This window comes from Falco cherrug, chromosome 2, assembly GCF_023634085.1.
Source record: "Falco cherrug isolate bFalChe1 chromosome 2, bFalChe1.pri, whole genome shotgun sequence".
NCBI classification, from domain to species: Eukaryota; Metazoa; Chordata; class Aves; order Falconiformes; family Falconidae; genus Falco; species Falco cherrug.
The window spans coordinates 31,128,525-31,155,635 of record NC_073698.1 but is presented as its reverse complement, the minus strand read 5'-3'; the positions used below and the strand labels follow the sequence as shown (position 1 = coordinate 31,155,635).

The 27,111-nt window shown below is 38.5% G+C and overlaps 1 protein-coding gene across 21 annotated transcripts in view; it reads right to left on the bottom strand.

Moving 5' to 3' along the window:
• LOC102051563 (RCC1 and BTB domain-containing protein 2) overlaps positions 1 to 26,677 on the bottom strand; it is a 34,494-nt gene extending 7,817 nt beyond the window's left edge. The window contains exons 1-12 of one of the 21 annotated variants that reach the window (XM_055701859.1): positions 26,536 to 26,677; positions 22,841 to 22,905; positions 21,112 to 21,205; positions 16,805 to 16,868; positions 13,880 to 14,038; positions 13,273 to 13,423; positions 10,930 to 11,096; positions 10,056 to 10,214; positions 8,404 to 8,511; positions 6,284 to 6,426; positions 4,346 to 4,536; positions 170 to 296 (exon numbers count right to left, since the gene is read on the bottom strand). In XM_055701859.1, coding sequence (XP_055557834.1) covers positions 170 to 296; positions 4,346 to 4,536; positions 6,284 to 6,426; positions 8,404 to 8,511; positions 10,056 to 10,214; positions 10,930 to 11,096; positions 13,273 to 13,423; positions 13,880 to 14,038; positions 16,805 to 16,868; positions 21,112 to 21,205; positions 22,841 to 22,859 — 1,382 coding nt within the window. In that variant the 5' untranslated portion in view covers positions 22,860 to 22,905; positions 26,536 to 26,677. The other 20 variants (XM_055701863.1, XM_055701861.1, XM_055701871.1 and 17 more) reach the window with 20 other exon arrangements.
• Positions 26,678 to 27,111: the final 434 nt, after the last annotated feature.

Genomic DNA, 27,111 nt, shown 5'->3' with positions numbered 1-27,111 from the left:
GAAGAAGAAAAGAGTAACAACGAAGAACAGCAGGTAGCAGGTAAACCCCTTGGCTGAGGGAGAAGGAAGTTTGTAAGAATAAGTCAAAAATTTTGAGCAGTAATGACTCAGGACAGTGGAGTACACTGTACAGTTTAGTTTATATTTAACTCTACAGTTTGTTTCTTACCTAATTTTGAGAAGAACTTTATGAACATGAATGTATTTTCCATCCACTAGAACCTTCAGGTCTGCAGTTTCAGGGTTGTCAAATTCCTTCTTTAATGACTGGGCTACTGTTAGATGGTCATCAGGCTCTAGAAAAGGGGAATTAATAGTCATACAGGTATCTCTCATGATAACATCCTGGGTATCTGTCAGCAATTAACACTCTTAATAAATACGACATCTCTTTAATAAAGACTAGTAAAAAAACAACTCAGCAGACAATGTGTTCAGTATGAAACCCCAGAAAAGCAAATAAATGGCAGCTTTCTTCAGTCCTTACTAGTTTCCTACTCCAAACAAATACTGCTACTAAAAAAAAAAGTAAGTCCCATTCCTCTGATCTATATAAGGCCAGGAAAAAAATGAACAGTCTCAGAAGTTTAATGCTGCACCTGATAGCAAATGCCATCAGTCATTACTGGGTAAATTAATCTAAATGCAAAGTGTTAATTATAAGATACCCAAAAAGTCAATTAAAAAAAAAAACCACAATACAATTTTCTAAAATACTCCCATGAGAAGACAGTATCTTACAGCATAAATAAAGCTATTACATAACCAACATATTGGTTGCAGTGAAACTGCCCAGCACAATAACCCTAAAAGTAAATATCAACAGTTACATGTCTATTCAAAAAGCGTTTTCCATAGACTTATGGTGTTAGAAGCACTATGTGAATGTCTGCATATTCATGTTTGTCATATGTATGTATATCCTACGTTGCACTTGACACTTGCCATTATAAAGTTACTAGACAGCCTTGAAAAGTCATCCGTCGTCTGCATAAAAGTTTTTTAAATCCTGAACTGTTTCCAAATCTCCCATCATATTTGGTAACCTCAGAGAACTACCTTCTTTAATATTACTAAAGTTAAACCGCCCAAACCTCATTCTGAACCGAGAAAACATTTTGTCTTCTGACCATATAAATACACATTAGTGGTTTATACAAATTTTGTGGGTCAGTAATAAGACTTCCTCTACAGCAAATTACATAAATGCTAGGTCCTGTAACCTACCAAGCTAGAAATAAGAGTAGTATTCTGCTGGAAATGGAAAAACCTTCACCACAAGCTCTACAAAAAACCTCAACAAACACAGTTTGATATTGTTACACTTTGTTTAGCATGGTATTTTTCATTTCATTTAGATGTTGTCAATTATGTTCAGGTATACACAATTAGGGCAATAATCATCAAAGTATCTTGATGTTGAAAGGAGTTGGGGGGTGGAGAAACCCAATGTAATGATAAAAAATCCTTCTGAAACAATGACACTGTAAAAGACTGACTGTTCTTATTTTGTACAGTGCGGTTTATTTACTCAGACCTCTGCTATCCAAGTAAGTTATAATTTTAGCCACCAATGCAAAGCTGAAGCTCTTCTTCAAAGTTAACTGGCAATTCAGATGTCCACCAATACACGTTTCCAGATGACTTCTACAGCCAGCAGAGTTAAACTGGCTATAGTGGGGTTCAGTTATGAAATTCTCAAGAGAGAATGATAGCTGTTTTTATTTGTTACAGCAGTGAAGAAGGGACCAGAGGAAGGAAACGAAGAGGCAGTTTACACTGACAAGGCACAAAGCCAAGAAAAATCCTTAGCACCCGGTACTAAGAATTGTAATAGAAATGTTAGAACTGCCACAAACAGAACGAATGTGAATGCATAGATGGGGAAGTGCCAGACAGACAGAAGGGCTGTAAGTGTGACAGATGTCCACAGCACCTAGTTCACCAGATGTTAAGATCCCAGGATGCAGCTGCCTGATGATTCTAACCACATGTAGATCAGGAGACAAACATCAGTGAGTCAGTCTTGACGCCTTGCCAAGGTGGGACAGGATGAAGAGACTAGTCACTCTCAGCCCCTAGAGCGTGCAAAAAGGCACATCTGAAACCAGCAGAGAGTCACCTAACTAAAATGAATCCAGAAGACATGATGAGGGCCTGACAGCCAGCATCCTTTGTCCTGTGTCATCACAAGGAACTCTGCTCAGACCACCTGAACACATTTTTCAGTGCCAGGATGCTGGACAAACCACTTGGCACATATCAGAACGTGGGTATGAAAGTGCATCTGAAATGAGTTTTGTTTAAAAATAAAATAACGTTTTCCTCCTGTAAGGATTCACCTTGTGCTTTGGTACAATGTTGCTACAGTGTTGCAACATTATTTCCAAAGGGACCAAGAAGTCAAGGTCAAAAAAAACAAAAACAAAAGGAGCTACTACAGTCAAAAACAAGTCCCAAGATGTGAAGCAGTGCAGGGAGGCAGAGTGCATTATTCACAGTGACAATGAAGGTGAGGATAAAAGATGGGCTGGGAAATAGTCATAAATGTAGTCTTAACCATGTGGTGTTGAACTGAGTGAATATCTATGAGTATTAATGAGCAATATGCTTATTATAATAAATGGTTTACCTGGAATCTTCAGCACAAAGGTGGTAATTACATGAATGAGCATATATAATAACACTCAGGATTCTTAGCTAACCTAGCATTTCTGACCTAAAATAGCATTTGTAGAAGATAAGAAAAGGTGAATTTGCAGAAAGGAGTACTGAAAAACTGTAACACAGTCTGTCACACTTAAGCAGTTATCTCCTCTGTGAGGAACGAAATAAGGAATGATGTGGTTTTTGCTTCCCGTCTTCCTCCACTCTCCTTTGAAAAATTCCTTAATACTCTGCACTAAACTGAGAACAAGAGGCAAGAGAAAAAGTAGAAAGGAAATTCTTATAGTATGAAGTACTATTTTAACAGGGCAAGAAGAAATGGAAGCTGAATAACCCCAGAACCCTGCTAATGTATGTAGGATACATGTAACTGAATTTGTTATTAAGCTACATATACTAATAATGTCCCATTTCCTTCATAAAAATACCCAGTTCTTATGGAAGAAAATTCTGAATAATATACTACAGATACTCTTATGTGGAACTGACAACAACACACACATATTTACATGGAATGAACAACCTCATTGCCTGAGATTTTAATGCAGTAACACAATTTACATCTGATCTAGTAGTAGGCAAATATTAGGAATATTAAGAATTTCCACAGTTATCAAACATATATCTTACAGTTCTGAACAAGACACCCTAGAAAGCACAAGTGCCTCAACCTATGTGGGTCTTCAGACTGTGCCCTAAAACATGAATTCTGGTGAAGCAGTTTCCTGACAACAGGATTCTCCATTTAATTGTCTAGTCTCTCAAAGATGAAATACAAATACTATTAACAGAATTTCCTTACCTTGGTATCCAGAAAACACCAAGGGAGGAAACAAGTGTTCTACAATGGTCAGACAAAAGCATACAGCAACACAAAAGCTATTGCAAAGGCAGTACAGAAGTGGAATAGAAGCATGATGGACTCAGTACAGCTCAAACTACAAATTACAAGTTGCTTCATTCCAGCATTTAGCATAGGCTCCCAGATGATACCTACAAACAACCCCAAGAATCTCACCTTTGATTAGGTCAGCAAAGCCAGTAACTTAAGTAGCAACCCATACAGAATTGAATTTGAGGCTGAGGAATGAGCTCTCCATTAGTGCTATATACTTAACACTTTTTAGTCAAGACCAGCAAGACAAACCTTAATGTTAATCAAATATCCGAGATCCAGCAACCTGTCTCTTCAGAAGTGCAGGTCATGATCACTTGTGATGAGACTAAGTGCCTGTGGCCAGTTCTGAACACGGGAATTTGGCTCCCTCATTTCTCAGTTGTCTACTAAAGGGCATCAAGGAAAGCTGCAGGGTTCCTAAATGTTCTGCATGGCTCCCTCAAGTCTCCCAATTTAAACTCAGTTTCTCCACCCATGGCCACTTCACAGCAACATTCAGTGGTTATACAAAAAAAGAAACCTCCCCAAACCCAAGGCATTTCCCCACAGAAATGAACTACATCAATAAAACAATTGTTTAGCACTGCCATCAGGCCTTCGCAATTTTTACAATTCCATATTGCCAATTACACATATGTAACATATGATTATGATTATGCTTCCCAGTGTATATTTTTGCAAGAAATTAAGATTAGACTTCCAATACACGCAACTGTTTTATGTACTAATGATTCTATTTAGAAGATGTCAGAACAAAAAAAAAAATACTTTTAAGCTCACCTACTGACAGCAGACGCCACATAACTGCAGGAGTAGCAAAGCAAGCAAACACATCATCAGTGCAGGCAAAGTGAGTGAGGTGGGGAAGGATCACTGACTGCCCACGGCATTGGCCCCACATGTACACCTGGCCGCTCTGGGTCTTGGCAGCTGATGTGTGAGCAGAGTGGCAGGCCGCAATCTCTGTAACTCTGAATTTACAAGCAAACAAAGAAAAAGGCAAGTCACTCTCAGAAGTGAAGCTCACTACCTCCTGTCTTCCTCTGTTGCAAAACAGTTGTAAGCATGCATTTCCAATTGCAAGAATGTTTTCTTATCATACGTAGCAAAATTAAAAGGGCTATCAATGTTCCTTCAAGTGGCACGTGCTCAACGTTTCTCAATGAAAAAGCATCTTGGGAGTGGTAAGACACTGTTGCAGCAGAGCACTGTATCTGCTGCAGCACATGCTCTAATGAGCCCCTTAGCTCCCTCAAACACAGCTGAGTTTCAAGACTCTGAACGTCCTTGGTGGTGCTAAGCAGTGAGGTGAGTGGCTGCATTAAGCTGTAGAGAACAGGAACTTGGAGAAGATGGAAGAGGAAATGAGGAGACATTTAAAAAAAAAAAGGGAATTTGCATTTTGGCTTATAATTGAAAGTTAATGAAAAACTTTTTCCTGCTTGCTTATCGGTAACAGTTATAAACCAACAATTTAAACATACTTTTAATTAAAAGAATGTAATTATTCACACAATTACTATTACTGATGTTTAACAGACTTTCATTTTGAAAATAAAAAAATCAGAACCAAACAGCACTAAAAGCTGTTTCTAAGTGTATTTCAGCTACGTTAGGCTATCTTGCTAATCCAAAAGTTCATTTAGGATTTCAAAACTTACACCGTGTACAACATTACACAATCCACTGTTTTACAGCATGAACTACTGCTTGTTTACTTGTTTCCCCAGCTGTCTGGGGAAAACGGCTGGGAAGCAACTTGCTTAAAGCTGTACGTACAAATCTTGCAGGCTGTAGTGAGTGTAATATTCTCACCGACACCAGGAATACATATTCTGGCCAACAAAAGGGAAAGTCACAACAACATTAAAACCTGTATTAAAATATGGTAACATTTTAACTGCAGCCAAAATTCTGGAAAAAAACCAAAAAAACAGCTACATTTTAAGCAAAAGCACAAACACAAAAAGAAATCAAAACCTTAAAAACAGGTCATGTCTCATCACCGGAGTGAGTTACCTCTTACAGTACTGTACACAGAGATAAGTTTAAGAGGAATATCTCACTTTTCTTATCATTCACAACAGAAAGCCAAAATCAAGACCTTAGTAGTAAGGAACAGATTCAAATTTCTGGCCACATATATACACAGCTTTACATTAGCAATAGAAATAACCACCCACTAACCATCAAGGCCTTACTGGAAAATATTTAACTTCTGAAAAATCTAAGCTTAATTTTCAGGCAACAATACCAAGAACTCTCTTTTTCTCCTGGGTTATGAGCTGGACTTAACAGCAGAAATAACACAAATTCCAGGTGTCCAATTTTACTTTTTCTGTGTGTACTTCTTGTGGAAAGTAGCATACTAAAAGTCAATTTATATTCAGAAACAATAAAGCTTTTATCGTTGACTTCAAACAATGAAACTACACCACTGAAGAGAAACTGCAATTAAGGCCTATAAAGTACGGTGTGAGACGAAGCAGAAAATAGCACATTCAGGCTCAGAACATTCAGTTTCTCTTTCACAAGGGTGGTTATATGGGGCAGATTCAAGCACTTTCACTGAAAATTCCATTCACATTTAGCAGAAGAACTACTACAAAAAATTATAGGCCATTTCTTCCAAAAAACAGATTAAAAATGCCATAATTTTTCTGTAGCTCTTCTGAGAGTATGACAACTAATGTCTGACTGCAAGACTGTAAGCATTACCTGTCCTTATCCACCATAACTGTTGTAGGATAAGACTGGTTACTTTTATTCCCAGTACCTAACTGGCCATATGAATTGGCTCCCCAGGCATATATCTGACCTTCATCTGTTAGCACTAATGTATGTGCATAGCCACAGGCAACCTATAAGGAATAATAAAAAGAACAATCTCATTTTTATGTAACAGTAAGTTAATACATAACAGATAGTTACATGTTATGCTATACATTAATGTTATTGATTCTATATCAGTGTAAAAATTAAAAATAATTACAAATAGAGAAACATTCATTAAAAAGGGAAGCAAAGCAGATGAGGTGACTTTGAGGAAAAAAGGTACCAGTGAGGAACCCTGCCAGATCATCTCAAGAGTACAGCAAAGGAATAGCTAGAAATCGAGGAAGAAAGAAAACTATATGACAAATATGAACAGCATGCAGAAAGAGGCAGACAGTCTTGTATCGACCTTGCTCTATGGGCAACTGCTCCACATGAATAGCTTACAGGCCTGTAAAAACAGGTGAGGTCTCCCTGTCTGCTCCTCTACTCCCTGACTGCCAGCCACCCAGAACTGTCCGCTCCCTGTGCCAGCTCCAGTGGACCCTCTGCTGAGATGAGTTACATCATTGGAAGAAAACTCTCCACAGCTGAGCCTGAGGACCACCAGTGCCCACACAAGGTGATCAACAGGAGCAGCCAGTCATGAAAGAGGGAAGAAATGAAACTCTCCATCTTGATGGCAGTACACAACTGTCAGCTCATACCTTCTTGTGGAAACCCACTCGGTCCTGCTGAGCTGCCTCCTCAGGCACCCCACACAAGGTTGCTTGAATATTCACTTTACGACCTATATATGCAGCACATGCTGCACATACAGATAACACAATGGCAAAATTACCAGCAACACTCTTGCTTTGCATGAATTAATATAACATTATAGCTAGATGGCTATCAATTCACATTATATGAAGATGTGTGCTAGTTTTGAACAATCTGTAAAGCAGATATACTGTAAGTACATGTAGTCCACTGACATCCATGAAGCATATGATGTGCTTAGATGAGATAAATCCTGAAGTTATTCACTGATTGGAGGTATACAACTTGGTATTAATCAGTATCAAGCAAATGAAGTGGATAGAAATAGGATCCAAGTCAAACCTACCGGTGCACTCACTCTCTAAACAGGACAATAAATACAGGGGAAAAATAATATTCCCTTTATTATGTTACTCTCCAACACCGACTGTTACCAGCAAAGCTACTGTTTGTATGAACTGAATGTAAAACTATCATTAAATGAGTTTATTTTAAAAGATTTATAAAATCCAAGACTTCCCCTAAATCCAAAGTCTATAAATCCAAAGTTCAAATTAGTCCTGTAAATTTTCACCCGGTTACAAACCCTATGTTTTCTAGCAGAATGTGTCATTTTCCTGACAGTATCCTCTATTTTGGATAAATCAATTAAAAACTGAACTGAAAAGTTCTACAGTTACTTTAAATATTTCTTATCAGTCAAAACAGGTTATCAGTTCGCTAGTTACACTGTAGGCAGGCTATTTGGTAAAGTGTAATAACCACCCAAGATCAAGACTAACCATAGAATCATACCAACTGTTGACCAAAAGCAGTTGGAGACAATTTCTTCAGACTCCAAATACAACTTAGTCACTGTGGCTGGACTGCAATTCTAAAAGTGATACTCAGTCTGCCAGAAAGACAAAATGCTAAACTGCAGCATTTTCCCAGAAAAGACAACGGGGGTTAAATGAAGAATGGGGTTAACAAAGGCTTTCTTATTAACTAAAATAAAAAAAAAACAAACCCAAACAAACAAAACCCCTGTTAAGTTTCACAGGAGAAAAAAAAAGACCTAACATTTCTAATGGCCTCATCCTCTTTCAGTAAAATCCTGACCTCATTGAAGCCAATGGCAAAATTCCCACTGAACTCCACAGGGCCACAGCTCCTCCCCTACTGACAAGAGGTCCATTTTAAGATACATGTTTTTATTCTGATTAATGGCCCTTTAAATAAAGACCTGTTTCCTTTAACTTTAGAATATGCCTTAGCATATTTTCTCATAAAAGGTTTGACATGGAGCATCACACACATACCCGCTGTACACGAATGCCTTGCAAAGCTGCTATTCGGCATGGTGTTGGCTGATTGCCACTGCTGCCCAGCCCAAGCTGGCCATTGCCATTGTAACCCCAGACATAGACCTGAAAAACAGAAACAAGGAGTTTAACTGCTTGCTACTATCTACTCCTTTTGAAAGCAATGTAACTATTTCAGAGTTACAATGATAATTTTCCTTAATACTTTCCATCCCCACACCTCTAGGATCTGTACTACATACGTAGATACACAAAAAACCATATATACAAACATACCTATATATATACACATACATATGTGCATGTTGTTCTGTACTGCAAATTGTGAATGCTGTTTCTGTTTAAAATACCAACTGCATGCTCATCTAAAATTCTAAACTTTCATATTCGTGTTGCTTTTTAAGAGTTAGATTATGTAAGACTACAACATTTTAATAAGAAGAGTATAAAATAAGTGATTCATGTGGCTGTTTCCCAGCACAGAGCAAATTCAGCATGAATACTCTTTTTCAAAGAGCTAATTTCTCATTCAAAAATCCTCTAACAGAAAAGAAAACACACCAAACCAAATATAAACTGGAAGCTATGAACAACAGTTTGATTGAGCAGGCTGTTGATAGCTTTACGCTGAACATAAATTATCAGGCTTCAGTACTTCCCTTTCTTAAGTGACATATGTTCTACTGTAGTCAATAGCTACTTAGGTCTAAACTGAAATGCTTGGAGTAATGGAGCTAGAGAGGATGTAGGCTGCCCAAAATCTTCAGTTTACATGAACTAAACCAAGAACACAACAACCTCTTTGTATCTTTGCAACGATAAAGTACTAGAGGGATTCAAAGGGTACTGCAGCAGAACAAATATATGCAATGTACTTTTATTTTCTGCTTTCTCTTGACAAAGTGTGCATATGAGCACTGAAAATTAAAATAGCATTCAGATTATTCTCACACTCTTGACACTTAATATTCTAGTTTCTGTTTGAATATTCACTTCGCTACCTATGTATTTTATGTTTCTATGAATGCTAAAGACAGCAGTAGGATGACTTATTAATCGGCACTTTCATTTTTGCTAGAATATAATACCAGCTCTAAAAATCAGTAAGTTTCTGATACAAATGTAACTATTTTTACATATGAGAACATGAAGCTAGCATGAAATGGAAAGTATACATATATAGATTTGATGTGATTTAATCCCCAAATTTATAAAACTCTCCTGACCTTCACAATGCTATTTTTACCTCAGAATTGTATTTTCAAGTAAACCTGAAATTTGATACTTGAATTCCTTCAACTCAAAGCCAACTTCAATAGCTGATAAATAGAAACAGCTGCTGAATTTTATGAGTAATCTCATAAACCAAAAAGCCCTAAACCAAATTTTAGTGAATAATTTTCCCTGTTTCACTCTACCTCCTTTCTAAAGGAGAAACCATAATCAGCATGGATAGGAAGATGTGCTTAAATATGTCAGAATGTGCAGGACTATTCATGACAAGGGGTTTTACAAGCAGTATAAGCAGGTAGATTTGAGGGAGTCTGAAATGGTACACTTCCTTTTTGAGTAGTAGCTCATTACTGACAGATCTGAAATAATCTACATCAAATAAAATTAAGTCAGAAAATACACTTAAAATTTCTTACCTCTCCATTTTCCACCACAGCCATAGAGCACATCTGTCCACAAGCTATATTAACTACTATTTTATTTTGTAGACAGTTGGTAACTCTTCGAGGAATTGGTTGATTAGCTGTTGAACCAGATCCAACTTGCCCTGAGTTATTATAACCCCATGTGTATACCTGGTGTAAGAGAATTGTCATAAAAGAATGCTACATAATATACAGTTCAAAATACATATGTAAGAGAGGAAAAAAGTTATATGCATAAAAAAACATTTTGAGTTCAAGCAGATTTATCCTTTTGAAGATCTAGGAAGAAATGCAGGTTTACAGTTTAATTGTTTCTTTCAAAAATATGCAACTCAATTTTATATAACTATACCATTCTTTTCTGTTCCTCCAATTAAAGGTATGAGGCAACATGACAGCTACGTTTATGCTGGAAGAGTCCATTGCTAGTTTTCTAGAACCCGAATAGCTAACTGGACACAAATGGCACTTTGAAGTAAATGACAGAAAACTTTTTACTTTGGTGGGCAGAACTCCTTAGATGAATGTGATTTATATTATTGTCAGCTTTAATGCCATTAAAGCATCTACAGTATAGTATAGCATAGGAAGGAACTACCTGCCCTCTGTAAAGAAATTATAATTGATTATTCCAAGCAGATGTGTTACAAAAATCAATGTTCTGCATGCACTTCAAAGCAGCTAGACCTTAACAGGTTTTCCATTTTTATCAAACATTTGTGTTGCATCAGCACTGCAGGGCTAGCAAGAAGCAAGGTCTAATGTTCTAGGTACACAATAGTTTCCTGTTTCTCACACACATGAGTTTCATGAAGAGAAGGAGGAAAAAAAAAAAAAAGAAAAGATTAATTCCAGCTATTCTCACCTCTCCATCAGATGTTAACACCATAGAATGATGAGAGCCACAGGCAACTTCAATGACTTTCTTGTTCACCAGGTTAGTAGAGACTTGACAGGGGATGAAACCATGATTTGTTGTGCCATTGCCCAGCTGACTATAAGCATTATGACCCCACGTATACACTTCTCCTTCTAAAATAAAATTTTCCCAATTGAAAAGTCAAATTCAATAACAATATACATATTTAAGCGTGTATGTGTGTATATATATATGCGCGCCCTTTGATGCTCAAGTGCATTGACTTGCTAATGCTACCTTTGCATAGCATGGACCACAAATCCCAAAGGATAGTATCACCATAATCTTAGTAAAGGAAATCATGTAGTTAAAAGAAAGGAGATAGTGCAATACAGAAGAGAAAAGGATGAAATGACAGTCAAGTGTCCCCATTTCAATTTCTTTGTTACTGACGATCAATCACAATTTCTTGTCTACATGTTGGCACTGTTTCCCGCTTTGGAAAATTCAAATAACAAGCTTCCCTCCTTGACAATATGCACGAGGATGCTTGTGAGAAAAAAATCCTATTACGTATTAATAAACATAACATTATTTACTTGTTATTCAAATGTACTATTCACGTCCTTTATTGTGAGAAACATGCTAGTAAAATTAGGAATGCGAGAAATGTCTGACTGGGTTAGACCAACGGTCCTCCTAATGCAAAATTCTGTCTCCAACTGGCAATAGAAAAAAGCTGCTGTTCAAGAGAAACATAAGCCTGGTCACTTTTTGTAGTTCCCAAGCATTTACAATCACTAGAGTACAGATATTACCAGGTACTTCTGGTTCTGTTGTTATCCATGAAGCTAACACCTTTTCGTACTCACTTTCACCCGTTTTAAATCAAGTGTCCTCTAGTCACAGTTGTGCAGGATGATGAATAGCTGTCCTGAACTCATCTTGTCTATTATGAGCATTATCTTAATTTTCTAAACCTAAATCATACAATTATTGTATGAGAGCTAGGTTTGACATACAAATCCATCCAATTTCTAAGGAGATTACCAGGATCTCCTTATCCTGAAGAAGGATTCCCTCAGAACTACAAAGTGTGCATCTGTATCAAGATCTATAATTGTGGTTAGATGAGGTTATCCGCATTAAAGTGCTCCTGGGTTGGGACCACAGACGGTAAGGCTAGCTGGAACTGCATGCTCAGAAGGTACATGAGCATGGAGCTGAGTGAAATTGACGTTTCACAGCAAAACATGCTACATTAAGCCAGTATTTCTGGTCTACAGTAACAGGTTAGATTAATTACTTTATCCTGTCAAAAGCAAACAACCTTCCCTTCCTTCCCAACGTGAGAATATAAATTTCAGTAAACAAGTGAAACAGCCACATAGAAATATACAATATAAACTGGAAATTATAGTAATTAACACAAGAATTGTGAAATACATAATGCCTGTCTGAAAGGTGGGTTAAAAAAGGCTGTGCTGAATGGAAGTTATTCATGTGAATGGCGTTACAAGTAAAAATCCTCAAGGACTAGTCCTGGGCCTGTTCTTTCGCAGTACTTTATTATCTGGGTAAGGAGTACGAGTGTCAGTGAGATCTGCCAGCAACAAAGCTCAGAAGAATGTAGATAGATATATAAAAAGCATTCAGAATGGCCCACCCTGAAGACTGGAGAAAACAGTGGAATGTAATTGAATATAAAGAACAGTCACACATTTATAATTTCTCTCACCTACCCTTCATCATCTAATTTAGACTACTCAAAAAGATTTATTCTCATTAATGGAGAAAGAGACAAATGTTAACATCATCAGACTAACAGAATCTCACTGGGAACACAGTATTAGTCATTTGTCTTCGAAAATAATGTGCTTAATTATGAACAGAAGGGCCACTAGCATGATGTGGATAACGGTGTGTCAATAAGACAAGTGAAAACAAAAGGCTGAGAGGTGATATAACTGGTCTTTTAGGCACATCCAAAAGGAGGTACAGGAGGGAAAAGATACATTTTAGCAAAAGGACAACATCGGCACAAGAACATAGGGGGATAACATAGCCACTGATGCATTTCAAAAGCAATCAAAAGTTCCAAACTGCAAAGTAAAAATTAAAACCTTCCCAAAGTGGCAACAAGATTAAAGGAGAGCCTGAAAAACTTTTGAAAAGAACTAGCTATAACAGAACTAGCTGACACATCACATTCACCAATGAAAATATGTTGGACTTGATAGCCCAGAACGTCTATCCCAATTCTCTCATATTACCAGCACAGACCTTTCACACCTGCTGGATTAAGTAAAGTGGATTATCTGGAAAAGCAATATTCAGATCATACTTTACCTTCTGTAGCAAGAACAACATGTGGGCCACTTCCATAACTCAGACAGGCTATCTTTTTGCCACACAGAGTATCTAACCTCCTTGGTTCAATAGTGCTCTGCATGTCACCTGTTCCCAAACACCCACTGCAGTTCATGCCAAGCACAAAAACCTGTTATAAAAGAACCACAGAATCATAATTTAGATTGGAATAGAGGACCTTCTCTAAAGGTCAACTAAACCAACCCCCAGCTCCACAAAGGTCTAACGAGATTAGTTGACTCAAGGCTATGTCCAGTAGAGTCTTGAATACCTCCAAGGAAAAAGATCTCACAACCCCTCCAGGATTTAGCCACTCACAGTAATTTTTTTTTCCCTAATGCTGACTCAGCCTCTTCTCCTGTCACTATGCACCTTGAAGAAATGTCTAACACCACCTTCTCTTTATGCTCTGACTGTGGTAGGAAGCCATTTATTTGAATTGAAAATATTTTAGTAGCAATCAAAACAATCAGACATTTTTGCATGCAACTTTTTTTAGATATACTATCATAGTACTGGCTTTCAGAATAACTTGATACATAAATGACTAAATATGTCATGTTCGTACACATTCTTGGACAATTACCTCATCATTTTCAGTTGCATACAACACTTCATTACCAGCATTGCCAAACACACAGGCTTGACGAATTAACTTGAGCTCTTCTTGGGAACAGAGAGAAAAAATGGGCCATTTCCCAACATCCAGCATCTTCAGGGCTGACAATAATGTTGCCTCCAAGACCTGATATTATGAAAAATTATATAAAATACCTAAACAGTAAGAAATGTATACCTTTGCACAGTAAAAAGGAAAAAAAATTCTACTTTTTCAACCACAAACCAGTGTTTTAATTCTAGAAGGGAAGCCATTAAAATAAACTATATCCTGATCCAGAAAAAAAGTATCTATATGCATGGAGAAAAGTACCTTATAAGATTAAATGGTGAGGTTGTATTTTCACTGCATTCATACAACTTAACTGCTAGTTTACAGAATTCAATGTACAGGATTCTAACATAAACTGTAAGGCATACATTCAAAACTTGAAATTAATTTGTCTTTTTCTCCAATACTAAAATTCCCGTTAAAAGATGAAACCATAAAAAAATCTGCCCAAGGATACACGTATCTTTGAGAAATATACACTTTCTTTTTTTAACATTGAAAATGGAAACCTGAGAAAACTTGAGAAACTTTTTCCTTTCTCCTTTACTTCTGAAATTTACTTGTGTTTCAACAATTCTTGAATCTTTGGGAACTTCCTAAGAATATCTGCATTTTATGTAAGTAGCCATATTATTAAAAAAAAAAGATAATTGAACATTTTCCAGCTTATCCAAGCACAAATTACAAGTTTATAGTTAAAGAGAAAGAATAATAAGTCTCTCCAGACATTAAAACTAGTCAAGCTAATGTCTGGATCTTATGCAACATTTCTACCGCTTTATTATACACAAATCAGAAAAATGTTGCAGTACCAAAATTTAATGGCAAATTTTGCACAGAGCATGCATCAAATTTTTTTTACTGAAATTAAAATGGCTCTGAATGTGAAAGAAAAGCGGCATTACTTGCCAGATCAGAAGGTAAGTAAGAACAGCTTTTGCCTATCACAGGCATTATGTAGCCTACCATGTAACGTTCCTGGTTTACTTCTAGCAAGTACCAGACTTGCAAAATGATCTGTTACAGAACCTTATTTTTTCTACCTCTGACTGAAACAAAGATGCAAATAAATTCTAATTTGGAGTCTGAAGCATGTTATGCTGGTCAGAAGAGTATTGCTTTTTTGATTAGTATCACTTAATACAAAAAAGTACACAGAAACATAGATAACATTTGAAACTACAGTGGTAAACCCTGAATTAATCCTGAACTAAAATCGTTAAACAAATATCTGTTAATCACACATTCCTTCATAATGTATTTCTGAGAAAGGGCAAGAAGTGTTGGTCATCTTCACTAAAGTTGTGGGTTTGATCACACCAGTTCTTTCCCCACCTCCTCACACCAAGTAACTGAGCAATTTCTGCCAGATTTGTAAGTGGAAGGAAAGTAAGATTCTGCTAACACCACCTATTTGGCAGTAGGCAGCTGGATAATCAGACATGTATGTTATTTGATAAGTCAGTAAGCAATTAGGTCCAAGCTATCCTAGCAAATGCTGTCCTTCATGACACCACAGGGTTATAAGAGACAAAGGACACGAATCCACATGGAATCAGGCTTCATTCATCTGCTGTTTGCAGCACAATTTGTTTTATGTCAGAAGGTTAGCATTAATTCTATGGAGGATTTTAAAAATATAACAATGAATGCTGAAAGCATCACTGATCACTCTTTCAATTGCACCAACAAAACTGCATCCTGCTTTTGCTCAAGACTGACGAAGCCTGAGGTTCAAAACCACAATCAGTGTGTCCTTCAGTTATACAGATTCCCTTACTGAAATAATATATTAGTTTCTTTAATATAAGGGCTCTAAATTCTGAGTGTACAGTAGGTCAGAACCCATTCATCTTAAATAGAATAGGTTTTTCCTGTAACTTCCTTCTACAAAGCACTCATATTCTACTTCTATAATTAGCAGGCTAAAACCCCCCAAACTGTAACATTTCTTAACACTAAAATAATACACTGAAGGAAAAAACCCAAACTACTATTATAAAAAGCACCCAAGGAAACACTTCTGATACTGACTTTTTTTAAACAAAAGAAATAAACATTATCACACCAAAGAATATCCATTAAATCCTGTCTGGAATTACCAGCAACAGTCAATGTAAGAGATATTCTCTCACCTTTCAAGATTTTCTCCATTATATATTGTCCCCAAAATATGAAAAACAGATTGAACTATCAGCCTGCCAATATTTATGTCTCATAAGTGATCAGTTCTCTCATTGCATTGCACAATGTCATGAAAGATAGACCAGAATCTGAGATTTCATACGGTCCATCTACCTATCCCAAATGTGTATCAGTTATGCCTTAAGGAATCTAAAACTTCTACAGTTCATTTGACCATTTGGAAGCTTGTTATTCAGTTATTTGTCACACAGACCACCTTAAAAGGCATCATCATTAAGCTCAACATCTGAATGATGTTTCATTAAGTTTTATACACAGAGTGTTTAAAGAAAATAAAAAGGAAAAATGGGAGGAAGTTTTTGCCACAAATTATGCTACAAAAGTTATTCTAACAAGTTTATGTTGTTGAAACATTAGGCTGGAAGATGTAACTTTGGAACTTTATGCTAAATTAAACTAGCTTTTTAAGCCAAATGAGCAATTCAACTTAATTAAAATGAATATAATGTTCTTCTAATATTCTGTGACTCATATAAGCAACATTTCATTTGCCAGTATCATTTTTCTACCTATAGCTTTAGTTTTCTGTTTATCTTAAGAGCTACTAGCAAATACTAAGGTACTGCAAAATGGAACCAAACTTCTTCCTTTTGAGTAGAGCAGTACAGAACTCTCAATACAAATTCACACGCTGACCTTAACACCGACTCCTTGAGGAGGAGGAGATTCATCCTCCATATGGATTTGTGCTTGTGTCCCCCTGCAGAGAAAGAGAGCTGGTTAAAATAACCATATCATAATGCTGCAACAACGCTAACAATACACAATATTAAGCCAGAACTATTTGCATCCATGAGGGAGAAAACAACACACACAAAGCTCACTTAACTTTGGTTTTATATTCAATGTACAGTGATCAGTTAAGACTCTGCTCTTCTGTATTCTTACTTACATAAGAAATTTTGGACAAAACTTTTTTTTTTAAAACAAGTAACAAAATTAATCAGTGCGATTGGAAAGGAAGAAGTTTCATTAAACACAATACTCCAATGTCTTTTTATTGCAGGAAGAATAAATTTAGAACCTTGCTGACATAATTTTTCAAGACGTTTCTTTCAGTGAAGAAAAGCACATGCGTCAGAGCTTTCCATTTCTGGCTTAAGCCTTCAAATGCCCTTATTCCAGTTCCATTCTGAGAAGCAATGTTAGAAAAACATTTGGGTCTTTTCAGGTTTACTTAAAATTGTTAAAATAATCACTCTGCTTCAGAAAATATTGCCAACCCTGCAAATGACTTGTATAATTTTTATGACATGCATTATCAATAGAAACAGATTTTCAGATCAGATGTTTCTTCACAAATAAAATATGCACGACTCTACTATCCTTAAATTAGTTCCTAACATAAAGCCATGCAACTCCATTTTCAGTAAAACTGCAAAAATGAGTAAACAGCTCTGAAGCTGTGCAAGCTTCTTTTACTCAACAAGTGAGAAAGTTGTACATAATAATTTTCTTTAAGGTACACTGGTTCAGCCAAGGTTAAAAATCTGTTTATGTTTCATGTAAAATTAAATGTCTGCAAAATTCTGACTACAGGCAGAATAACATCCAACAAACAAGAAGGTACCATTTTACTTAGTTACTTTTCAGAGGAATACCACAGTAAAAGAAGTATCAAATGTAGCTTTATAAAACTAACTTACTACTAAACATGCCTCTTACGTAAGACTTCATGTCTTAAGACCTAGGCCAAGAATATAGAATATGTGAAATTAATATGATTTAAATATTATAGATGTTAATTATTTTTAAAAAATAACTTAATTTACTGAATAAACAAAAATTTATTTATTTAAATAAAATCCAAACAATTGCTGCAGCTTAACTATACTGAACACGCACACTGTTAAGCTTATGTTTTAACAAAACCCACAAATCTACATACACACATTGTATTTTATACACTTAGTCTGAGACATTACATGATAAATTCAGCTCACGTGTGGAAGTCCAGCTACTCTCTTGTCCATGTTGACTTTGAGCTTAAGGCTTTCCAAACGGAAATAAATTGAAGCTAAGTTATATTCCCTTTTAACTAGGAAAGGCTAACGGGCCGATTCAGTTGCCCACACATTAGCACCTCCTGCTATCTGAGATGACCTTGGGGATCCCCAACACCAAATGGTGCTGGCAGATATGATACGCGACCTATAGGGTATCCATGCCATGCTGGAGCAGCAGCTAAGAACAACAAGGCACACAGCCATTTACCATGCTTTAGAACTTAATGGATATAGGGTAACAGTTAAGCTCTTGCTGTTAAGCAATTTGTAATTTTCTTATTTTCTTCAACATACTTTTTCAAACAACAAGAATGCAACCAGTTGATTTTGTGTACACTATCTCTATTTAAACTAGAAAAAACTCACCCAATTAAGGCCTGTGGCATGAGCACAGCCTGTCCAGAACTGTATTACTGAAGTTCCAAAACATTTAATTTCAAATACCTGAGGAGTCCTACTGTGAAACTGATTATCAAGGCTATCCAGTATTTTGCAGCATCAATTTCCAGCACTCACTAGCAATGCTGATATGTTACCCCAGGGGTCCTAAAACTATGGCTCACGGGCCGGATATGGCCCCCAGGGTCCTCAATCCGGCCCCCGGTATTTACACACACACCCCCACCCCAGCCAGGGGTTGGGGCGGGGGGGGGGGGGGGGGGGAACCAAGCAGCCGCAGATGACTGCCTGCCACTTCATCCATGCACCGGCCCCCTGGTTAAAAAGTTTGAGGACCCCTGTGTTACCCACTTCTTGGCCATCCTTAGCCTACACTCAGCCCCCAAGAGAATAACTACTAACTGTGTATTTTCCAAATTAAATTAATGTAGAAATCTGTTATTTCCTTCCTCAAGCCACTGGATACATAACTGACACCCATGACTCTTCAAGTTCCAATATTTCAATTCAATTGCTTCTGTTTAGACAAAAGCATAATTTGACTTTAAAAAGCAGTTTATTTGTTAGCATAAAGAAAGATAACATTATGATCTAACCATCTCAGGTACCTAACAAAAGGTTCTCCAGCCCACTACTTTTCAGAGTCCCACAGACATGCAGACAGTTCTGCCCTAAATTTTCAAGGCCAAAGATCACTTATACGTCATCACAATTCAGAAAGTTATAACAAGTTTTATCTTATATATAACTAAGAGAAAATTGTTGCAGCACTACCAGAACTAGCCAGCTGCAACAAGGCTTTTACCACCACATACCACGTTAACGTCAATAAGTAGTTCCCACACCTCGCCCGGGCACAGCCACCAATCCCCCACAGGGTTTCAACAGTTCATCTACTGTCCAGGTTGTTTCTTCATCCTCTTCAGGCCAGCCCACCCTGCTTCTTGCCTCTCCTACATCCAGGGCACTCTCTTTGCTTCCTCCAGATCTCTCTTCATCCAGAGGTCTTCTTCCATACCCCTTATTGCTATTTAACTACTTAGCAGGAACCAGCGACAGCTGCACCTTATCCACATCAGCCAACCCACCGCCCCTGAAGCCAGCCCACAGCTGTGTAATATCAATGTTAATTAACCTGCCTTCATTTCTCTATAACTCCTCTACAATTCCCCTACAGAAAATCACCTTGCAACTCCATTCTTCAGGCTGTTATGCAAACATAGACACCTTATTTCTAAGCAGCCCTGTAGGAGTACATAGGATGGCTCAAATGACACCAATTTATTCTTCCATGCAAACTCGCGTATTCTAATAGAAGTACATACTGATTGCCACATATCTGCATCTGCAAAGGTGTTCTTTCTAAAAACCTGTAATTGATTTAAGAGTAAATATTCACCCTGGGATCCTGAAAATACAGACAGACACACAAAAAATAAAATCATTAAGCCTACAAATAATTCTTATCCGTATACCTTTAAAATACTAGTGATGGTTCATACCTGCCTACTCATAGGAATTTTGCCTCCATAAAAATAAAAATTGTACACACAGAGTAAAGCAAAGAAAAAACAGTATTTTAATCAAAAATTAAAAAGATAAAACCCTGTATATTTGAGTACTTCAGGTAGAGAAGAAAAACATACCCTAGCTATTTCAGACAAGTTATTGAGGTTCATCTACTAAATTTTATAATATGTGTATAATTGCTAAGAATTGCTAGCCACATTTTTCTTAAAAAAGTGTAATTCTTACTTTAGAAAGTAAAAAAGGTAAGCATGAAATATTTCTAATGTATTAAAACTTCATATATATTTTCACTAGCTGTGTTTCCAAAAAAATTCTAAAGTACAGATCAAAAGGAGAAAACTTCATTGTTGTAAATATCCATTTCTTGAGGAAGTGCACAGCATTTTAATACAAAAATATTTATATTAAACCTTCACAAATCTCTTGTCTGAAATCCAAGTACAATTAAGAATCTGGACAGCATACTCTGGCAGTCTGAGTTTAGGTCTTGGAATTTGAAAGTTCTGACCCTGGTTTCAGTCCAGCCATGACATGTCTCTGGGTAAGGCATATACGTATGCTTCTGCCGTACAGATAAGATTAAGGAACACAAATACTAGTTTTAATAGCCAAGTTCTATTAGCAGTATAAAACCATTTAATCCTAAATATTTAAAGAGGTTCACTGACTCATTCAAATATAAACATTCTCCTAGACACTCTCTCTCTAGGAACTTGGCAAGCAAACAAAAACCAGAACTCCACTTGGTATTTCCTCCCACTTAATTTGAGCATTTATGAATCTCATCTGCTGAATCAAAGGTCTGTCTGGAGCTTCTTCCCCAAGGAGTCTAACCACAGGCTTAGGAAAGGTTAGGAGGAAAAAAATCACGGAAAAAAGGAACCTAACCTTCTCCGATATTCTTGATTTCTCGGCAGTTCCCTAGCAGAGTAGTAATGAAATGATGCCAACTTGTCCAAGTGATCTAGCAGGAGAGGACAGACCAGTAATACTGTTAACAGTTAATACCTATTGAACAGGTCACACTCCCTTTCTAGGAAGACTATTTTCATAATTATCTTCCTTCTTCTTGTACAGTGAAATGTCACTATTCCATCCAGTGCTGAAAATAAATTGACAGAATTCAGCTCTTGTCATTCATTCTTCCATTGATGCAGCATTTTCCATTACCAAGAAATTGCAGACCTCGAGAAACAGTAAATGGTTGGTTGAAAAACTGTTAAAACTCCATCTAAAGCATAGTCTCCTCTCCCTCCCTTCTTGCTTTCTCACACCAGACTGTGACTTTTCTTCTGATGCAAGTTCCACTGGCTGCCTACTAATTGCAAGAGCAAATCTACATGCAGTTTAGAGGCTAGATCCAAGAAACTCTGACAGGCTGGAGTATTTACAGTCTGAAAGAGTGAATCCTTGACCTTGCAAGGTAGGTAACTGCTACAGAAATTTCTAATTGAAATTATCTGAGATAAAACAGCTTTATTGTCTCAATATCCAGAGACAAAACTTGAGTGAAAACATCCTGTCAGATGCCACCTCTCTTTTGCATGATAGCCAGTTTCATTTGTTGGCTCCAGGGATGGACCTCAGCTGAAGTTTTCAGAGGTTCATCTATAGGCAGGATGCTGTAGTTGAGCTGCATGCTTGAAACCTATTCGCAAAGGCCTTTATTTCAGTAACATCATCAGCCTCAAAAGGAAATTGGCTGCCAAAAATGAAAGCAGTGAAGGATAAGATGCAAACAACACACAAAAGAAAACATGGGCACAAGAAAAGCAAGGAAGACAGTGAGAACACTGTGTCGTTACCCTTGCTTAGCACCATCCTTCAATACAGATTCAACATGTCTGCAATAAAGAGCAAATACAATCAGGGAAAAACATTTTGGAAGAAGTGAGAAGACAGGAAAGAAAACAGAGGGCATGATTTTTCAACTCTCCAACGGTTTAAAGGTAAGTGTTAGGGTCTGGTGCGAAATTTCTGCCCTAAGTGATAAAAATGCTTTGAAAAAATCATATGTAGATTCCTGGGACACCCTTCCCTCACCTCCAGAAAAACCAACCTTGGGGTTTTGGGTTAGCAAGACAAATTTGACTAATTTGATTTTAAAAAAATCATAGTTGATGTTCTAAAAGTCCTATGAGTATAACACACTACTCATATTAAGTTTCTTTATTTCTCCAATTCTTATCCCAATTAGTTTTGTCCCCCTTAGAACTGCTGTCTATCATCATCATTGATGTAGAATGGCGTATTGTTCACCAGCAAGCAACAAGAATAGAAGTGACTGAAAAAAAAAAAATGCATCGTCACCCACCAGAGGAAAAATGTTCAAAGCAGCAGAAAAAAAAAGATCTCAAATTCTTTTCTCATTCTACAAGCCCTTCAGTCACCCTGAAAAAATAATGTCAAAGCTTTGGCTATCCAACTACTTGACTGAAAAAACACAAAGATTTTGAATAATGTGACCAACAACTAATAAGGAAGAGAAACTACATAACAAACAACTAATGAAAGCCAGAAATACAAAGACCAGAAAATAGTAATGAAGTTTACACTAAAATTATGCCTCTAATAGACCTACTGAAATGTCAAGGTCAACAGCTAAAAAAGCCTGATAAAGAGGTGTCAATCAAAAAATATTTTCACTTAAAAATATTTATACCTCTTTCTACAAGTGCAAAAATACCTTTTGAAGGCAATCAAGTGTTTCGGATCATGGCAACAATGCAAGAACTACCTTCAATGCTGAAAAGCATTATAGGAGGCCGCTGGAGTCATTTTCACATAATTAGTAGTTTACTTCTGCAGTAAAAGAAAAAAATATAATGAGCATTATCACCAGACCTTTAAGTGTGTTAAAATAATCAAACATTTTGTTAGACAGTCTCTTGGGAACAGAATGTCATTCTTCTATCTACATCTAACCTAATGTGATCTAAATCTAACCTGAGATGCTGACAAAAAACATTTGTTCACATTTTTTAATGTGGCTGATCCAAGATTTTCAGAAAATTACCTTGAAAAGCTGTCTCTTTGCTGAATTGTTAGCCAAACTCTAAACACACTTCAGTTCCTGTAATCCATATATACACATAAACATACTAAACCACAACTGGAACAATCGTTAGCTCTTCTTTATTTTAAATGCTACATAAAATTTAATTTACCATATAAATGATTTGGCAGAATTGAAACTTGTACTTGTTCTTCATTTTGACCTTCTGACATGAGAGTTCAAGGAATCAGCTTTAGGGAAATAAAAGTATTCCAAAGATTTCCTTTTAGAAGAGCTTTTAAAAAGTGTTAATGTAACAGAGCAAAATAATTCAAAATAATGCAATAAATATGTGAAAGTAATAACTATTACATTTGTATAAACTTAAAGAATCTTAGTACAGAAAATATTAAAGCTTTAAGAATTTAAGAAACACTAACAGGCCATGAAATTGTTCAGGATAAACCATGTACAAGCTTTGCATATTAGGTGTCATTGCACCCGCATTTGGGAGCCTGACTGGACATCAGTTCAATGCCACAGGAAGAGCATGTCTGGAAAGACCCCTTCTGTTACCATGTAATCATAGTTACTATATTGCATTTAAGAGAAAAACAGCATGAGAATGCACGCATTTTGTTAAGCCCCCTCTCAAGAGATCTCACCTAGCCTAAATTGTTAGCAGTCTGCAGTTACCCGATCCAGCCAAACACTGAGCTGTCTAGCTGATGGATCTTTGACCTCACAATCTGCTCTAGCTGTTAAAGAAGAAATATTCAAGGTTCTACACTTCTAACACTGTCTTAGATGTCCAAGGAAGGTCATTGTAGCCTCATTTAGACTAAAAGCTTTAATTTATAAAATGTAACCTCTAAAACATTCTAAATCCTAATAACCCCCCCAGACATTACTAAACCACATGGCTTTCTTTTCTACATTCCTTGCCTGCTTCCATTTAGCATGGTCTTTCTGCACATTGGGGCCTTTGTCCATGATAAGGGCTCCTGCCTACAGCTAAAAGGGCTACACGTTGGGTCACCAAGAGAAGAGTTTTTTCAAGACAACGTCTAGCACGGTTCCAGCATGAATCTGGCTGTAGTTTATGCTTCCCTAGAACACTGGGCACGTGCGAGAGCACTTACCATGAACCCAAAATGCAGCACCTGGGCAGGTGGAGGATGGTGCAATCTTTCCCTGACACAAAGTCAGAATTCACCTACGTATATACATCAAATGCATATACATAAACACATACCTAATATGAAGATATACACACATAACAGGTATTACATACCTGGAGCTGAGAATTCTGATAGTTTAAATTTTTATAGTTATAGCTGTCTGCATAGAAAGATACAGAAGAGAGAACTACAACAGCAAATAGAATGTGTATATGAAAGAAAAGTTCACCCATTTCCTCTGTGACTAAATGACTGCACAACTGCCCATTTGGGTATGTATTTAACAGCCTTCCGATACTGGAACTGACCAATGTTAAGTGGCAAGACCATTGGATTAGACATAACACATAGAGGTTTCCCAATTCTTAAAAATTAATTAAGAGACAAAATGTTATTCTTTGTGGTGCAAGTTTAAGCATCTAGTATTAAATCTACCTGCTGCAGTAGCTTCCACCAAACTGCAACAGACCATATGCATCACGGTTATTTTACCTCAGCTTTACCACTCAGTGGTCTTACCACTATTCTTGTTTTCACTTACATGATTAAAGAAGCTTTAAAAAACAGCTGCCTATAACTAACCCAGAAATGTTTTTTGTCAATTTTTGGTTTACAGCTGCATTTTCTCTCATATTTTTCTTTGCTTACCCATCCTTTTCCTAGTCTTTATTCCCAGAATCCTTTTTGAGATGGGTAAAAGTTCTTTTCAAAAGACCTTTCTCATTTTTTTTGATATAAATTCCAAATAGATTCTACCTTTGGCATAAAACAGCTTCATACCTTCTCTGCTTCCAAGGCCCTCAGGACTCCAGTACAACTAACATCGCTGATTAATCCTCTTGATTTTTCAAAGTTAACCCTTCTAAAACTGGGAATTTCAAACCTGTCTCTGTTTAGTCCTCTAATTTATTCCTATTTATTTAATCTAATTAAAAATGAGATCCAAGATCACAAGCTGACGAATAAACTGGCTCTCCTCAGAATTTTTCACAGTATCGACTGAAAACAAGTCTGAAGCAATTCAGTGCTTACTTGGCAAGCTTACAGCAGTTGTATGTAAGAACTCGATCTCTTTATGCCCTTCCCAAATGATGCTGTTACCTGTATCTAAGAAAGAAATCCACCTGTGACATAATCCCTGAGAGTACCTCTAAGTAAGCAATATCCTTATCCAAATACAACTCTTGTGGTCTACGGCAGACACCATCAAAAGCTCTTCAAATTTTGCTTTCTCTAAGCAACGATATGCTTCAGGGGTTTTTTATTCACACAATCTCTTCCTGTTACTTTACAGTCCATCACACCATTCACATCCTGTGTCATTCTGTCACATTTATTTCTCATGCCTGGACAGTATTAGCTCTCCTACCCCACATCCAGCAGGGTCATGATTTCTACATGTTTCCCTCACACCACGTCTACTTTCACATCCTTCAACATAAGCGCAGCCCACACGGCTCCCGATGGTGCACAGCCACCACTGCTGAGGATGCACGGCCACCACCGCCTGCACACCTTGCTCCACTCATAATCTCCAGTAAACTCTTTGCTGACTGTGCCCTCTCTTTTCATCACCAATGCTAGAAATTTCGTCTCCATGAGGAAATACAATGCAACCTTCCCATCTCCCACGCATGAACAACCCTTGGTGTCCCAAGTACTCTTTCTCATCCTTAAAGCCGTAACTGGCCACCCGGCCGAGCGCACCGAAGGCACTGCCTGGCCCGCACACCTGCCGACAGGGCTCTCCCATGCGACGCAAATTTAACTCGCCGCCAGAGGCTGCAACCCCCGCGTTATCAGCCATTTATACACCAGGTGCCAGAGGAAGACGCCCCAGGCGAACGCAGCACGAGCAGAGCAGGCGACAGCGCCCTTCCCCGCCTATGGCCCCGGGCGGGGTGACCGAAGAGCAGCCTAAGGCCGGGCGGCCTCCTCGGCCTCGCCCCCACAGCGCAGGCCCCCCCGCGCAGGCTGCCGCAGGCCCCGGGCCCGGCACACCCGGCAGGCCGCCGGCGGCCCGGCCCGCCCCGCCCCGCCGCAGGGCCGCAGCCAACGCTGCCGGGCGCCGGCTGGGAAGCACCGCCCGCGCTCCCCGCCCCTTCCCCGTCAGCGGCTGGCGCGGGGCGGGAACGGGGGCCAGACCCCGCGCGACGGTCCGGCCGCCGCTCTCCTCAGCGGGGCGGCGGGCAGGGCTCCGCCAGCGCGCAGGGCGGGGGGCGGCGGCACCAGCGATCCCCTTCCTCGGCAGCTTACCTTCCCCGCGGGCCGCGGCTCGTCCTCCCCCCAGTGAGACAAGGGAAGGCGTCGCCGCGCATAGGCGCCTCCTCGGGCGGGAAGGGAGGGAGGGAGGGAGGAGGGAAAGGGGTTAGCGCCTCCCAGGGATCCACCTACTGCAGCGGCAGCTTGGGAAGCGGCCCGCCGGGCGCGGCGTAGGTAGGGCGGCTGGGCAGGCTGCCCCGCGAGGGCTGGCCCTGAGCGCCAGCCGCTTGCTGTCTGCCGGAGAGCGCTTCCCTGCTGCTGAGCTGAGGCGCAGGGGCCGCGGGAAGCCCTGCGTGCCTGCTCCGGCAGGGCCTTACCCGCCTGGGCCTGGGGCTGCCCTGGGGAGCGCTGGGAGCCCCCGCCGCGTTACACCGAGCCGCGGCTGCGGCCTGGGCCTCAGCACCTGGGGCCGCAGCACAGCGAGAGGCGCGTGGTCGCAGGCGGCTGTCAGGGGAGTGTCAGTATTGCTCTGCTCTTCCGACGTGCAATATTCCCACCCCCCAAAGGAAGTGAGAGGATATAGGTATTTTTCTATTTCTGCTGAGATGTATGTTTAAAACTAAGTGGATA